General features: G+C 43.7%; 1 protein-coding gene across 3 annotated transcripts in view; it reads right to left on the reverse strand.

Moving 5' to 3' along the window:
* Positions 1-335: 335 nt before the first annotated feature.
* Positions 336-17,365, reverse strand: part of MDN1 (midasin AAA ATPase 1) — a 164,572-nt gene continuing 147,542 nt past the window's right edge. For all 3 annotated transcript variants that reach the window (XM_034670821.1, XM_034670822.1, XM_034670823.1), the window contains 14 exons: positions 15,603-15,925; positions 15,138-15,308; positions 13,754-13,855; positions 12,429-12,630; positions 11,109-11,273; positions 9,876-10,036; positions 9,075-9,164; positions 8,057-8,172; positions 7,284-7,458; positions 5,797-5,870; positions 5,581-5,695; positions 4,259-4,322; positions 2,329-2,471; positions 336-1,776 (listed from right to left, as the gene is read on the reverse strand). In XM_034670821.1, coding sequence (XP_034526712.1) covers positions 1,588-1,776; positions 2,329-2,471; positions 4,259-4,322; positions 5,581-5,695; positions 5,797-5,870; positions 7,284-7,458; positions 8,057-8,172; positions 9,075-9,164; positions 9,876-10,036; positions 11,109-11,273; positions 12,429-12,630; positions 13,754-13,855; positions 15,138-15,308; positions 15,603-15,925 — 2,090 coding nt within the window. In that variant the 3' untranslated portion in view covers positions 336-1,587. The remainder of the gene's footprint in view (positions 1,777-2,328; positions 2,472-4,258; positions 4,323-5,580; positions 5,696-5,796; positions 5,871-7,283; positions 7,459-8,056; positions 8,173-9,074; positions 9,165-9,875; positions 10,037-11,108; positions 11,274-12,428; positions 12,631-13,753; positions 13,856-15,137; positions 15,309-15,602; positions 15,926-17,365) is intronic.

Raw genomic sequence — 17,365 nt, forward strand, 5'->3', positions numbered from 1 at the left:
ATCCTCGTCAGAATGTTGCTGTCTTTCCCTACCCGACCCATCAGAGGGCCACGGCCAATGTGAGTGGAACAAACAACGTCACCTAGATCAAAATCTTTACAAGCCACTGTTTTTCACGAACTTCTCTTTCCTCTGCCGCCAGGCCAGCGTGCTGCAGCTCACCCACTGCGGATGTGAGACACCAATGAGAAACCCTTACCGCAGTGAGCCACTGAATTGGTGCAGGCCTGGGCAGCACGGTGGAAGCCAGGGACAGCCAACTGATGGAGCAGACAAGATCGTTCCCTGGCATACCTTTTACACACCTGCCGTGTTCCAGTAAGAATGGTCACAAATTATATCAACAGTGGTATATATTTAATAATCTTCAGAATATAAGCTGCATAGCTTTTTAGGATAAAAAATGATATAACCTCAGGTACATGCTTTAGGACACTTGGTTAAACAACAAGCAATCGGTGTTTTTGATGACCACCTCAAAAGAGTGGCAAACTTCACAGTGCAACCTGAAAACGGATGTGGAGATAGACAATTACATCATGGCATGTTGTCTACAAAAGAACATTCTGACAACTTAAATAGAACACAGCACACAATTTCAAGTATTCAAGCAGTGCTTTCTGGCCAAGTAAAAATCATCTGAAAACCACTGATGTATTTTTGACTAGGGGGGAGAAATGTAGCTGCTTAGTTTTTCTAAAGACAGCATTCTTTTCCAGAATGGGACTGGCTCAGTCCAGCTTAAAAGCAGTGGAGGAATAATTCTTCCCCTTAACTGTTAAGAAAAATAAACTAAAGAAATAAATAGAACAACAGGAACCGTGGCATGGAGAGAATGAAATAACCAAAGGGAAAATCAGCTTTCCATCATTGCATAGTCTCCTGAAGCAGCAAATGTGAAGGACGACACAGGAAAGCCACTTCATTTTATACCATCCAAGGGTCATTTTTCTGAATACCTGGGCTCCCATGATGTCTGGCTGCTTTATAAGAACACATATACCCCAACCTTCCCACCCTCAAAGAGAAGGCAGTTCTCGTCACATGAATCATAATGAGAACCCACACAGGACTCTAGAAAGCGGCTGCTGTCTCAGTCTCTTGCTAGCATACAGATACACACTGTGGGCTTGGCAAGGTGGCGCCTTAGAGCAGGGTCAAAAGGGTAGCTGCCTTCAGTCCTTTGGGACTGGGACAGTCCTATTCTTCTAGCAGCTTCTCCAGGTAGGTGTCCGGGGCTTCTGCGAGGGGGAAAAGCAGCTGGGCCCAGGCCTCCTGTTAGGCCGGGCCTTCCGAGACCAGCCACCTGCTCCTGCTGTTCCCTCACTGCCCTGGGTTTGTGACAGCTGGAGCCAGGCAAGGTCGGCAGCCCCAGGCTTCCTCTAGCTCTGAAAGCATGCTGAAAAGAAAATGTACATTGTAATACACACTTTCTGTAGCTATTAGATCGGATTTATAAAAATTCACCTAAGAGAAAAACATTTTAGAGCTGCGAGTTCAGAAGCACTTGTCCAGAAGAGGGAGCACCTGGCCAGAGGCCCCAGTCTGACCGCTGTTTATAGCCTCACTTTAGCCGGTGTTTCTTCCCTATGGGTGGTCGGAGGCTGCCACCAACTCAAACCACTGCCTCAGAGCATCGCTGAGCGTCTCGGGGAGTGCATTCACATCGCGAAGAATGATATAGAATGGGAATGGGAACTCTTCCATGTAGGATCGGATTTCGGGCATCTCTCCCGGTCCTTTAAATATTGGTACTTTAATGTCCAAGATCGAATCCTGTCAACAGAAAACATTTTCAAATAAATAACAAGAAAAACGAAATGAGTATCCTTGGCTAGCTCCTCCCTGATCTCTTTCACTAACAATCTTAGGTCTCCTACATCGAACTCCTACATATAAAAGTAGCTTTTATTACTAAGGAACAATTTTCAGAGCTCTTATTGAGGAGGCAGATTTCTGTCCGAGCACCTGTGCAGGGCACTGCTGGGATGCAAGGAACTGGAATGAGCCAGTCTACAGTTTCCAGTGGACAAGGCCCAGTGTCAAGGCTGCAGTGCCTGCAAGGACACAGTGCAGAGGGAAAGGATGACCCACGAGAGTAGGAGTTGGCACAGCAAGTGGTTAGGAGGATGGTCTCTGGAATCTGTCTGAATAATGATCTCTACACGTCTCTGGGTTACTCACAAAAACCTCAAGTGTCTAGAACAGTGTCTGACAGGACATTAGTAGGAGTTATGATGCTTTGACCTAGGCCATATTTCAGATAGAAAAAGTTGAAGGGAATCCCCACTTTATCCCCAGATAAAGCAACTTCTAGTAATCACCTACCCTGGAACTGGGATTGTCCAATACAACAAAAATGACAAAGATGTTAGCGTTTCGGGCAGCGTGGACTGCCGCCAGGACTCTGTCTTTGCCCTCGAGGAAAAGGCCACGTCCATCAGAGACCACCAGGAGGAGCTGTGCAGTTTCTAGAGAACACATAGCAGGAGAGGGGAACAAAATGAAAATCGCACTTTTAACAACGCAAACCTACTTAAAGACAAATTAGTGTAGGCTTTCTCTGTACTATTAACCAAACAGATGTCTGAAACTGATGAATTCTGGACATAAGCAAAAAGGACATCTATTACTTCAGATGCCCCAGTCGGACATAAGGCTGCACAAAGACTTATGAAGCTTCTGTCAATAAAACAATTTCCCTGTCACATTAGATCAATTTCATTGTATAGCAACATATGAGAATTCAAACATTATTTATAGCTGTAAAGTATAAAAATGGCAGTATTGGGGGGCGCCTGGGTGGCACAGTGGTTAAGCGTCTGCCTTCGGCTCAGGGCGTGATCCTGGCGTTATGGGATCGAGCCACATCAGGCTCCTCTGCTGTGAGCCTGCTTCTTCCTCTCCCACTTCCCCCTGCTTGTATTCCCTCTCTCGCTGGCTGTCTCTATCTCTGTCGAATAAATAAATAAAATCTTTAAAAAAAAAAAATGGCAGTATTGGGTGCCTGGGTGGCTCAATTAAGCATCCAACTCTTGATTTCAGCTCAGGTCATCATCTTGGGGTCTGTGCTGGATGTGAAGCCTGCTTAAGACTCTCTCCCTCTGCCTCCTGCACCCCCTCAAGAAAAAAAAGGCAGTACTGAGTAGGCCATCAGAAGAAAGTGCCCAATCAGAAACCTGGAACTGGGTCTTCCAAATTTCTTGTAACTAATTTGTGTACTTTTCTCTTCTTGACCCATTTAAATGAAAACTTAAGTGGAGGGGGCCATGAAAATAAATCATGAATAAAAGCGTTAAAAAAGTTTTAACTTTTCATTAAAAAAAATTAATGTTTCCTTGGAAAAGACTATAGTGCTTGAGGGCAGGCAGTCTTTCTCTGTCAAGGAAGTTAAGCAAATGTGGAGAGGCGTTAAAGACTTGCTTCAAACAAGAAGGTTCTCCATGATACAATCATGATTGAGAGATTTCAGAGAGAGCTGAAAGAAGAACTGGTGTGTTTCAAGCCCTAAATAAATCATCGTTGGATTAGCTGGTTTCTGAATTATGTCCTCCTCTGCTTCCCTCTGCCATTAAAATATTATATAATGTTCTTTATACTAAATTCCATACACCTTGCTCCTCCTTCACAACTCTGAACTCTACTAAGTATACCAGTTTGTAACAAAGTACAGTTGACCCTTGAATAACACGGGTCTGTACTCTGTGGGTCGGTCCACTTATATGCAGATATCATATAGTACTGCGTACATATTTTCTCTTCCCTGTGATTTCCTTAACATTTTTTCTCTAGCTTACTGTATTGTAAGAATACAGTATAAAATACATATAATATGCACAATTGCTAATTAACTCTGTATGTTACCAGTAAAGGCTTCCGGTCAACAGTAGGCTATTAGTAGCTAAGGTTTTGAGGGGTCAAAAGTTATATATGGATTTTCAATTGTGCAAGGGGTTGGTGCTCCTAACCGCCCCCCCCCCAACCACCTTGTTCAAGGATCAACTGTAATAAATTCGTATCTATTCCTCCATTGGTTGTAAGCCTGATGGGTATGGGTTCAATACAAATTTCTGAATGGATAAATGGCTGAGTACAAAATTACATGAATGCTTCACACCTCTCCAGCCCCTGCTTATCTTTTCCTAGAGAGCATACACTCTAAAAGGTGGTCACGGGTGCAGTGGGATGAAGCAAGCAGCTTGTGAATGCACACCACAGAAAGGTGTCGTGTTGATAAAGACAAAAAAACGCAGCTCACCTGGACTGGCGTTCTGTGAGGGCTGCTGGGCAGCTGCAAACATGCGGGCTACAGACTCGAGAAACTAAACCAGAACCAGAGACAGGCCGTTATTAAACTACTGAAAGTCTCTTCCCATTGTCCCGGAGACTGAAATTACTCCTGACTCTTAAGTGATGATCAAGTAACCTTCTCAGATCTCGAGGCAACGACACGGGCCCTTCCTGCCACCTTTACTAGGAACGGATGATCCTGGCACTGTTGGCATCTATCCTTGAGTGCTGGCACTCTCCAGCACAGGCCTGCGTCTCTGTCATACACACCACGAGTGTTCTGTAACACACCCTAGAGGAAAATAAATACTTCTCCTGGGGGTAAAGATAAGACATCAGTAATGCCTCCAAATGAACAAAACAGCTGTCTTCTTTCAGAAGAAAACAACTGAGCAGAAAAAGGCAAGAAAGCATAAAATGTCTAGTGCAACATAAAGCACGATATACTAGGACAGACACAAAGAGGACAGAATTATCATCCTATGCTGTGATTTGAACTTATGTCATCCTGAGCAAGTCATTGGCTTTATTTTACATCATTTCTTCTCTAGGCTAAATTAAACGGGAGAGAGAAATTGGCCTAATTAATGGGAAGATGGTTTATTTCTGCAAAAGTTCCAAATCTCTCAAAAACTAGGGAGCCAGAAAAACTACTGACATAAAGTCAATCTTTGAGGAACTAAAAAAAAGAAGTCACACCCTGTTTGCTAATAGGTGCCAAGGAAGTTTCTACTCCAGTGGTGCATAGGCTGAAGTTTAGAATTATTCTCCATTGGAAATTTTACCTGTCCTAAAACCATACTGGGGAAGAGAGAGTGCTAAAAATAATGTCTCCGGGGTGCCTGGTGGCTCAGTCGGTTAAGTGTCTGCCTTCGGCTCCTGGGATTGAGCCCCACCTTGGACTCCCTGCTCAGCAGGGTGTCTGCTTCTCCCTCCACTTCTGTCCCTTCCCCAAACTTGTGCTCTCTCTCTCAAATAAATGAATAAAATCTTTAAAAAATTTGTTTTAATTAAAAAGTAAAAATTATGTCTCTCCCACACTTGCTTAAGAATGATGGTGCAGGGGTGCCTGGGTGGCTCAGTCGTTAAGCGTCTGCCTTCAGCTCAGGGCGTGATCCCAGTGTTATGGGATCAAGCCCCACATCAGGCTCCTCCGCTGGGAGCCTGCTTCTTCCTCTCCCACTGCCCCTGCTTGTGTTCCCTCTCTCTCTGTGTCAAATAAATAAATAAAATCTTTAAAAAAAAAAGAAAAAAATGATGGTGCAGAGGACATTGATGTTGTCAGCATACCTGAGCAATCTTGGTTTTCTTTTGTTGGAATTTGCAGAGTCGCAGAATCTGGGACCCTGAGGAATCACTGAACTGTTCATGGAATGGATGTAACAACTTTACAGACTCTCCAAAACTAGAGAGAGAAAAACCAAATACAATGGGGGTTATTTTTTTGTGTGATCAACGTAATAAAAGGAGGTTGATTTTCCCATCGGGATTAAAAGGCACCCTTACCTGCACACAGCAATCTGACCCACTTCCAGGAGGGTTAGAGCATTTCCAATCACAGCCAAAGATTCAAATGCCAGCTATGAAATAGGAAATTAAGGAATCAGAATATCCTCTCGATCAGTGCCTCTCAACCTTTTTTATACCAAGAATCCCACAGAAGAGGTTATTTTTGCATGGCCCACAGGGAACGTCAACATGGCTATCCACAATCCACCCAGAGACCACGGTGGCCCTAGACCCTGGCTTCTACACAAATCTCGAAACCCAGACTCCATTACACTAGTAGTGAAGGTCTACTCTAGACATCATCTAATAAAAAGTGATCCTATGAGATTTGGTCCATAAAGTTGTTTGCTTTTTTTTTAAGGATTTTATTTATTTATTTGACAGATAGAGAGATAGCCAATGAGAGCAGGAACACAAGCAGCGGGAGTGGGAGAGGAAGAAGCAGGCTCATAGTGGAGGAGCCTGATATGGGGCTCGATCCCAGGACTCCGGTATCATGCCCTGAGCTGAAGGCAGACACTTAATGACTGAGCCACCCAGGGGCCCCTGGTCCTTAAAGTTTTTAGAATTTTTCCCCAGGGTGGTGGGGGCACTACATAAAAAGTAATCTTTTATGGGTAAAAGATTTTAAAAACCAATTTATTTTAACCCATACATAAATGACAGCAGAGTTTTAGAGCTTCAAAATTTCATTAAAAAGATGATGATACTTGTAGCAACTAACATCTACTAAACACGTATCAAGCACTAGGCATTAAACTGAGTACATACTTCATTTAATTTTCACAACTCTGTATGAGGTGCTGTTAGAATTCTCGTTTTTCAGAAGATGAAACAGACACATAAGAAGTAAATAAATTGGCCAACATCATGAGGTAACAAGTGAGGAGCTCAGAGCTGCTCCTGGGTTCAGACGTCACACTCTGACTTCTTCCAGCAGAGCTCGTGCAGAGATTTAGGTTGCTCGCTGGTTCACACTAGGTAATGGCACCGCCGCAAAAACCATCACTCTTCAGCGGCCGTCACGGTGGTGGCCTATGAGGCCCCTAAGCCTCGTGAATACTAACAGCGCACTAACTCCAGATAATTTCAGACTTAAAGAGATGGACACTGAACCCTTTACAAATCAATGATATTCAGATATTATGTTGTACAAGGTCATAAAAAACTAGCTGAACAGTATTTTGTGGAAAATAAACAGTCAGAGTTACCCTTCTGCAGCCAGACAGGAGCACAGCAAGGCCAAAATGCAAAACAACTTAAAAGGCCTCCAGCTGTAAGGGACCAAATTATTTGAGATATCCTAAAACTGCCCTTTTGACTTCTTTGAAAAATTTTAGGTCTTCTCAAACATAGTATCACATTCTCAGAACAGGAATTGGTATTTCAAAGTGCTTTTGCCAAAACGTATTTAAAACGTCTCGGCGGCCACGGAGCATGGCTTGGTGTCAGTTACTCATCAGACTGGCTCTGTGCTTCTGTACCTGTTTCGTATGGTTGTCCACCATGCTAGAAGAGTCATCGATGGCCAAACAAATCTGATACTGGCGTTTACTGGGCTTGGTCCTTCGAAGCCAAATCTTGTCTTTCCGAAACTGACTAGCAATGTATGGAATGACCTTCCGCATATTCAGCCGCTTCCCGGTGCGATAGTCTCCTCTATGAAATTTACCCAAATGGGGCCAAGATTAGTTAGCAATTGCTCACGCTCTGGTAATTTCTTTAAAAACAAAATCACGCTGTAACACCTTATAACAAATAATAACCAGTACGCTGCACACTCAAGGGTCACCGTCAATTGTGAACTGAGGACAACCAGAAAAACTGGATATGTATGTGGCCATAATAATTAGGTCCTTCCAGGAAAGCTAAGACACATTTTAAAAATTAGAAAAACAGGTTTGCTCTGATTAAGTCTTGGACTCTTTTCTGTTCCGAAACTGTGAGTTCAGAGAAATCTTTGGAAAGACCTAGGCGAGTGACACATGCAGTAGGCCCACACCCCCATCCAAAGGCCCAGCCAATTTTCCCATCAGATGGTAACGAATCAAAGGAACTGCATTCATACCGAACTTCAAAGACACTTCAGTGTTTAGAGATAGCACGAAGAAGGGTACGAATACCGTCCTGGTGCCTATGCAGCACAAATGGCCACCACAAGCCAGCACTTGAAGTGGTTAGCAGCTGAGCTCCATAGGAAAGCTGACACCGCCATCTTTTCAGGGCACTGTGAGTGAGTCCAACGGAGAAGACTTACTTCAGCTTGGCTGCCTGGGTAGGCTCTAATATGAGACGAAGCTGTTCACACAACTGTTGTGAAAGAGGTGCAGTTAAGGCCAGGTAACTCTGCCACATCTCAGCTGCAGCCTTCTCCTGTGACAACAACGTGGGAGTTACCAGAGAACGTCAGAGCCAGCCGAAGTCATTACACCAAGATGAGGCAGGAAGCAGAGGCAGGAAACAACCTGCACGAACTTCGTCAACAGAAGCTAGCTTGAGAGCTTCTCTTAGCAAGCTGCCAGCTAGTTCACGTCCTTAACAATGTCTCCCCTTCTACTGAAACCACAACACTCAGTTCCAAATGAGAAAGAATGTACAAGGCAGAAAATAATGGAATTCATGACCAAATCAACATTTGATTCTCACCACCTACAAAGGCACTCTGTGTGGGTGGGGAACCGTAGATGGGTAATGATGGGGCCAGCAGATCCAGCCATGTAACTGTGGGCTCCTAGAGTCGTGTTTCAAACGCAAAAGTGACAAGAGCAAATCTCTCAACAGTGTGCTATGTCCTAGACACCAAGCTCCAACTATGGCAGAGCCCTTATACAGGTCTGTAGTAGGAATGGTGACAGCAGGCACAAAATACAAACGTACACATACAGTAAATTCAGGATGCAAAGTCCTAATAAAAGTCCTAACTAAAAATGGAGCTTCCAGTTAATCTATGCTGCCACATTAAGTCAGCCAGGATTATTCCAGGTGGCCTACTCTGAGGATGATACATTTTGCCCCATTTTTCAACCACTGTCCTATCTGTTGTATCTATTATACAGAAATTAAAGGAAATAAATACATCAGCTTTTCCGTGTTAACTAAGCTATAGATTGGCAAAGTAGGCAGAAAACAATGGATAGACTTAGGCTCCATATACTCAGTCCCTTGTACAAGGTAATTGGTGCTAAGAACCTGTTAAGCTTGCTGTATCTTTAAAAACAAAAAAACCCAAACAAACAAAAAAACAAGATTATCTCATGAAAAGACCAGTGACTTACTTCTTCTGGGTTTCCAGATTCACGTGGCTGCCACATTTCCAACTGTCTCTCCAGCTCCTGTCTTAGCTCACTGATGTCTTTTAAAAAGGGCTAAGAAGAAAAAGCCACAGGTAAGAGGCAGCCTATGTTGAAATCACCAACTCATTATCACTGGCTGCCTTCTTCCGAGCCATATGAACTACAAATACGTACCCCTGAGACACAAAGCTTAAGCAATTCAATGGCACCATAAGAAGATGCCAGACAACCAGTCTCTGCTTCCCATTTTGTAGAGACAAGATAAAGGAAATTTTAGCATTTAGAAGAAATCCATCCAGCAGAATAAAAACAAAAAACCCACAAAGGTATTACTATCAAAATGTTCTTTGATTAATCGGGACTGCTATTAAGTCAAACGATTAGGGAAAATTCTGTTAAATCTGCTCTTCCTAAAATGCAGGTATTAAGCCAAAGATTTTTTGCTATTTCATCAGCATAAACTGAATTGTCACTATAGGCTTCTCACACAAGGATGGGGGACATGAGCAGAGTAAATCTGAGAGCCTGAGGCTGGAGGACCAGACCCACCATCATGGTCATGTCAGGACAGACCAGCCACTAGGACCCTGGAATGAACTGCTGGAACAGTGTTATCTGTTTAGAGAAAACTGGTCATACCAATAGTTTTCCTAAAAACTTTGAAAAAGATCAGATACCCCCAAACAACTAGATGCTTTATGAAGTTCTAAAGACAAAAATTTAAAAGCAGTCTAAAATTATTTTATTAACTTATTAAGCAGTAATTTGTGAAAATTTTTGTACCTGGAAAACTGTGTCCATGAGGAACTGATGGGCCGTATGAATGGTTGAATCTCGGCTTCTCTCTGGTTTCTCCTTCTCTGTCTCCTCGTGGGACAGGCTGGTCCTGGGATCTTGGTCTTCTGTTTTAACAGCTTGGGTCTCCACCTCCATCTCATCAAGGCCTATTTGCACACAAGGACAGAGTTTTACTTACCATAAAATTACACAACTACTCAAACCTCACTCCTTCACTCCCCACCAAATTTCCACATATGGGTTCCACATGTTCCTTCCCTTTGGGTCAGTCACTGCCAATTCTGACTCCCCTAACCTCCCCTCCTCCCCACCATGATGTCGAAGTCAGCTGTTCTGCAAAGAAGGGAAAAAGGGGGACTCCCATTTACCCTGATAAGCCTAGTAGAACTCTGTGATTCTTTAAACTACGTGCATATAGAACTTTGATAAAAATAAAAACTAAAATAAGGTCATAGTTCCATTCTATACATAAGGAAACTGAGGCAAAGAAAATATGAATAATTTCCTCAACCTATAACGTGAGGAAGAGGCAAAGTCTGGATTTTGAATTTTCATCAGAGCTATGCCATTCCCACTGTCATATAATGACTGGGCAGTCGACAGTTCTAAAACCCAAGAGGACAAGAAGAAAGCAGAAAAAAAAGGCTTTTGAATTGGGCAAGTTGTTTTGAATTTGCATTTATTCCATTGCTGATAAAGTTATTTTTTTAATGTGTTAAATGCATGTCTTTTTTCTTTCTTTTTTTAATAAATTGCCTAGTAAAAGCACTTCGTCAACTCTGAAATGGAACTACATGTAAGAAGTTCGATTACTGTTTCACATACATTTTCTCCATTTATTTCTTTAAATATTTTACTGCATTTTATGCTAATATTCTGTATTTTCACATAAGTGAAACCCTTCTCTAATAATCAAGACTGTATCTTCTGGTCATAACTGAAGTAGTATACTATTTTGTTTTCTACGTATTAAAGACTACCGATGGCATTTTGCCTGAATCTCAGGTTTCTGAGGTCTCCTTGAAGGATAGTGGCTGCAACACCACTTCTCCACCTTTTGACTCTCACGTGAAATATAGAGCGATTTTCGTAGTTAAATGAACACCTACACCATGGGTTAGGATGGGGAAAGAACAAACCAGATCAGATCACACTACATGAGAAGTGACTTCTCCAAGTCAGAGAGTTTAGGAGGGATCTGCTCACTGTAGGACGCACCAGGGCTCGCTGTGGTCCCCGACGTGACGACCTCCGGCTTCAGCTGTTCCACGTCTGCTGCTCGGAGCTCCTCCTCCTCCACGTCCACGAAGGTATCCTCTATCTCCTCCTCTTGATCCCTGCTGGAATCTTTTGCAGACTGTTGTTGCTCCTTGCTGGCCACATCTGCCAATAAAGCACACAAACACATAGAGAAACTAGGTCTTTGCAGGACAAAGTAATCAAGAGTGGGTAAAGTTTGTCATTTTTAGCTTCTAAGATTTTAGTCATGCCAGTTCTCTGCTGACCAGCTATGTGGCATGAGCACAGTGCTTGCCTTCTCCGTGCCGTGGATGCCCTACTGACCTGCTAATGTAACTGCCTGTTCTCTACCACAAAAATAGGGTGCTTAGCTAGGTTCTTACTGCTATTACAAGAACCTGAACCATAAGAAACAGGATGGACACATGACTCAGCAGCTAATGGAATTATCCTCCATTACCAAGTTATGAGTGTAACTTGTGTTATGAGTGAAACTGTAATCACTGAGAGTATAACACAGGCCACAGAAAAATCAGTGTTGAGGAAGAGCTCTGTGATCTTGGACAAGTTCTTAAACTTGTTTGGCCTCGGTATGCTCATCTATAAAATGGAAATACCGTAGCTCATTAAGACTACTGGAAAAATTTCATGATCATTCAGCAAAGACTCAGAATAGTATTTGGTACAAAGTAAGAGCTCGAGTCATGGTAGCAATTATTACTACTGTTTTATTTTTCTAAAAGGTGAAGACAGGAAGAAAAGTAATTCATGGTAGAGCAATCGGTTCTGAAACTGTGCTCATAGATAAATATGACCAACACTAGTTTACATGGTAGGAATAAAACATTAAAAAGTCACCAAGAGAACTAGAAGGGGAGACTGAGTAATGACTGACCACTCCCTTCTTATGTGGAGATTTTCTCTTTTCACTTGAGAACATTTCTAGTTCCCAGCTCTTGCCATTGCAGGGAGTGGCCTCACTGTGACTATGAAGGAATGTCCAGGACTCAGAAACCCCCAGATTAGCACAGGTTTGGATGTGGCAAACTGTTATCAAGGATGTGTAAAAGACTTACACCACACCCCGAAACCCTGAACACTTGCACTTGGCCACAGACACCTTTTTATACCAAAAACAAACTGCATTCCTGCATAATTCTTATTAGAGAGAAAATAGTTCCATAAAAGCCATTACCCATCCCTAAGATGAATTTGTTTATCTGCCAGGCACACAGTCATACAGCTTAAACTCTCACAGAGGGCTCAGTGAGCGAAGGCGAAGCCTTCCTGGAAGCGTACCGTACGTCTGTGCATCGTAGGGGCCACTGCCTTCTTTAACGTGCTCAAACGCATCTGCATCCTCCACCCGGGCCGGGGGCTGGGCTGGCCCCTGTTCGGCCTGGCTCTCCATATCCACAGTCCTCAGCCGCTTGTGCACATGCTCACTGTGATCACCCATGGAGCGTTCGTTGTCGGCCTGCCCAGGTTTCCTCTTAAAACTCTGTGGGAAATAGGTGGAAATTCATTAGAGCTTTGTCTGTGATGGCAAAACAACTAATGTCCATCTGCAGGGGGCAGGTTAACTAAATGAGGTACAACCACAGAGAAATGGAATTCAATGCAGCTGTTAAAAAGAATGGGCAGATCTCCATAAACAAATACAGAAGGATCTGTATGACACACTTTATATCTGAAATAAAGACAAGGAAGAAACATATATCCATACATAAGTTACCTATGCAAAAATATGTGTAAAACTAGAAAAAACTGGTAGCACCAATCTTCTCTTGTGTGGCTTGAGGACAGGAATAAGATGGAAGCTTTTTAGGGGATTGCTTTTTATATATGAACTTCGTTTCATGTTCATGAATTATACCCTGTTCAAAAAAATCCCTAATTTTTAGGGATGCCTGGGTGGCTCGGTCGGTTGAGCATCTGACTTGATTTTGGCTCAGGTCACGATCTCATGGGTCATGAGATAGAGCCCTGTGTTGGGCTCTGCACTGGGCATAGAGTCCACTTGGAATTCTCTCTCCTTCTGCCCCTCCCCCCATTCACACTGTGCTCTCAATAAATAAATGTATAAATAAATAAAAGGAGGCACCTGGGTGGCTCAGCTGGTTAGGTGACTGCCTTCAGCTCGGTTCATGATCCTGGAGTCCTGTGTTTGAGCCCTGCATTGGGCTCCCTGTTCAGCAGGGAGTCTGTGTCTCCCTCTGACCCTCACCCCTCTCATGCTCTCTCTCTCAAATAAATAAAATCATTTCTAAAGAAATAAATAAAATCTTTTTTAAAAACCTGATTTTAAAACACAAAAGAATAAGGACAGTGGAAAAAAGACTGGCTAGTACTGGGCAACAGCAGCCAACACCTGGCTCTTAGGCTACGTAACAGGAATAGGTAGGGGTGTGTGTGTGTGTGTGTGTGTGTGTGTGTGTGTGTGTGTCCACGCACGCACAATCCCCACAGGGAAGAAGCCCAGGGTCCTGATCTGCTTGCCGTGGCCGCCATCATGTCTGGTGAGAGAGCAAAGCCTGGGAGCGTGGCTGTTTTTAAACCAGTACACTTAGGGCATCTTTTCCCATGCAGCCTGCACCTAAGTTCAGCTGAAAAGGGATAGAGACCTGTGTGTTTTTCCTGGTCTGTTTCTGGGAAGCCAACCGGGCGATGAAGTTGGATTCGTGGCCTTCTGCCTGGTTTGCGTCCGCAGCTCCACTCCCGTGATCCTATGAAATCCAAGCCACAAGAGAATGAGGGAGGAAGGTACGAGCACCTGGTTACTGCGCTGTACTGTGTGCAGCTTCTCCATTATTCTCCTCTCCGAGTCACACAATACACCTGCCTCCCTGCTCTGGAACTCGCCCATGACTGAGGCCTGGACTGTGGCCAATAACAAGAGCATCTAGATCCAGATGTTACCTTCTTGAGTGACTCTGCTGTGTAAGGCTGATTAGTCCCCTGTTTCCAGGACTGGAATAGCTTACTCTGAAGGCAGGACAGGCCTCAACCAGAAACCAGGCTCTGCCGTCAACCACCCGTATACCCTCGCGACTGTCATTTTCACTTTACTGCGGCTTATTTAACTCAAATATAAAATGGAGAAAGAAATAACAATAATCAGCTGTCTTAGAGGACTATTATAAAGACCTGAAGTAATGAAAATGCTTAGCACTACCTAATGGGTGCTCAATAAATGTGGTGGGGGTACAAGAAGTGTAAGCAGGTATTACTACTGTGGGAAAACTGGGCTCAAAGAGGCTTAAGGAGCTGTCCAGAGTCACCAGTGTAAGTAGGAGGACCCCTGACTTTCAGTGCTCTTTCCTCAGCATACCAGTGGCCTGAACTGTGGTCATATACAGAACACATCACTCTGGCTCAAGGAATGAAGTGCTTCCCTTTTTAAATTAAAACCTTTAGAGGGGCACCTGGGTGGCTCAGTCACTTAAGCACCAACTCTTGATTGTGGCTCAGGTCATGATCTCAGGGTTCTGAGATCAAGCCCTGGGTTGGGTTCTGTGCTGGGAGCTGAAGCCTGCTCAAGATTCTCTCTCTTCCTCTGTCCCTCACCCGACGCTCACACACGCTCTCTCTCTCTCCCTCTCTCTTAAAAAAAAAACCCCTTTAGAGCCTGTTGACAGCAAGGAAAAGGGAACTACTATTAGAAGCATAGTTCTGGCTCTAAAGTCTAAATTCAACCTATCTTCACTTGGGAGCTTTCTAAAAACTAACATGAACCTGATTCTCCCATGAAGAACTACCAGTCTAACTGCTTTTTCTCTTGAAGCACAATACTTAAATACAACATGTAGCCAATATCCTAGGGTTTGTTCTGAGAGGCACGTAAAAGTAGGTATCTGATCATTTTCTCAAAAAATGGAAGACGATCTTTTTACATGTCAACAGAACAACATCACACATACACCAACTACTGCTAAATAGATGGTGATTTCACCCAGGGAAAAGAGACCCTCTTAGAGGCAGCTGACGGAGGCAGTGAGGGCCTATCACCTCCTTTCCCTGCTCCTTCTCAGGCGCGGTCCCAGCCAGCTCCACAGCCTGTGCGCTCTGCACACTCTCCACCCCAGTCTGCCCGCAGGAGGCGTGCTCTTTCCTCTCCGTGGCCTCTGGCACCTGCTCCTCTGGGTCAGAGTTCTCCCCGGCTTCTTCTTCTTCCTGCTTCTGCAGGGTAAGCAAAACCACCACATTAAAATGCTCTGGGGAAAGAATATGAGGCAGTACAGTGGGCGGGGGTGTGGGGGGCTGAGTCCTGCAACAGCAGGTGCCCTACTCCTCATCATGGGGAGTCTGCAGGGCGGGTATCAGGCCAAAGGGTCTTAAACAGAAACTTAATGCTGCTCGACAGCGCCACCTGGTGATAGACAAGTTAATACTAAAAGATTCTGATCGGAATAAAGTAACCTCTCCTTCTCACTATTATTTTTAACTTGAGACAAGCCAGACACTCCACACTACCTGGGGCTGGAGACCCTGGTCAACAGGAACGCCATTTTCTGCGCTGTCCTCACTGGCTTCCTTGTCCTTGTCCTCCAGAGACTGCTGCTCATCCTCGGAGTTTTCTTCAGGATGTTCAGCAGTATCTTTGTCTTGGTCATCAGCTCCTGTGTCCATCTCTTCCTCTCCCTCCCCCTTCTCCTCTTCACTGGAGCCTTCTTCAGGCTCATGTTGACCCTGACCTTCACTGTGGTCAGCCTCGATCTCTTCCTTTATTTCCTCAGCTTCATGACCTGCTTCCTCAGTATCCATTGGCTTTTCTTTAATTTCCAAAGGATTTTCTTCTAGATAGGTACAACAAAAGTAAAAACACAGAATTCAACATGATTTAACATGGGATCGAGTTACGCAAGTTTTGTTATTAGTCTCAAATGAGGAATTGGCAAACCACAGCCCCCAGCGCCAAATCTGGCTGATGTGCCTCTGTAAATAAAGTTTTACTGGAATACAGCCACGTCTATTTGCTTACCTATGTGTTTAGCCCAGCCATCCTGTATTGCCTATGGCTGCTTTCATACTACTGCAAAAGCAGAATGGAGTTTTTGCAACCCCTGTCACAGCTTATGGCCTATAAATTATGAGATATTTATTATCGGACCCTTTACAGTACAAATTTGCCCATCCCTGCTCTAAATTTTATGTATATGTTACATACAATTGTCTGGATAGTGCATTTCACTAAAAAATTCTAAGTAATCCACTAAAAAATCCTAAAAGCCAGCACACCAATAGGAATATTTTAGACCAAAGACAGGAAATGATATCATCCTTGGGAATAACTGATAGACATTCTTCTTTATCATACACAGAAAATACAACATACACTCAATGGAAACAATCCTATTTGGAAAAGTTTTATTTATTAAAAGAACATTCCTAAGGGCACCTGAATGGTTTAGTCAGTTAAGCATCTGCTTCGGCTCAGGTCATGATCCCGGAGTCCCAGGATCAAGCCCCACGTCAGGCTCCCAGCTCAGTGGGTAGTCTGCTTCTTCCTCTCCCTCTAACCTTCCCCCCTTCTTGTGTTCCCTCACTCTCTCAAATAAATAAAAATCCTTAAAAAAAATAATAAAAGGACATTCCTATACTCTGGACATGTCAGAAATCATAGTTAATTTGTTAACAAATAGCTCTTTAAAATAATTGCTTCTTCGTTTATATACACAATAGTTTAAAGTGAGCTTGGGTGTTTTTCTAGAGTAAATAGCTATTACACCCTCAACGGATTTTAATTTTCAATTTTATGCTTGCTTACTTGTTGAATTTAAGGTTGACATCAGATTTCAAAATTATATGATAGTGAAATGGCCTCAGAAGCAACCTATACAATGCTAAGTAAGTCAGCTAGAATTTTTTTTTCTAAGTCTGCTCCACACCTTGCGTGGAGCCCACCATGGGGCCTGAACTCACAACCCTAAGATCAAGACCAAGCTGAGATCAAGAGTTGGACTCTTGGGGCGCCTGGGTGGCACAGCGGTTAGGCGTCTGCCTTCGGCTCGGGGCGTGATCCCGGCGTTCCGGGATCGAGCCCCACGTCGGACTCCTCTGCTGGGAGCCTGCTTCTTCCTCTCCCACTCCCCCTGCTTGTTCCCTCTCTCACTGACTTGTCTCTATCTCTGTCAAATAAATCAATAAAATCTTTAAAAAAAAAAAAAAAAGAGAGTTGGACTCTTAACCAACTGAGCCACTCAGGTGCCCCAAAATTCAGCTAGAATTTAATGTAA

The sequence above is a fragment of the Ailuropoda melanoleuca genome, chromosome 10 (assembly GCF_002007445.2).
Source record: "Ailuropoda melanoleuca isolate Jingjing chromosome 10, ASM200744v2, whole genome shotgun sequence".
NCBI lineage: Eukaryota > Metazoa > Chordata > Mammalia > Carnivora > Ursidae > Ailuropoda > Ailuropoda melanoleuca.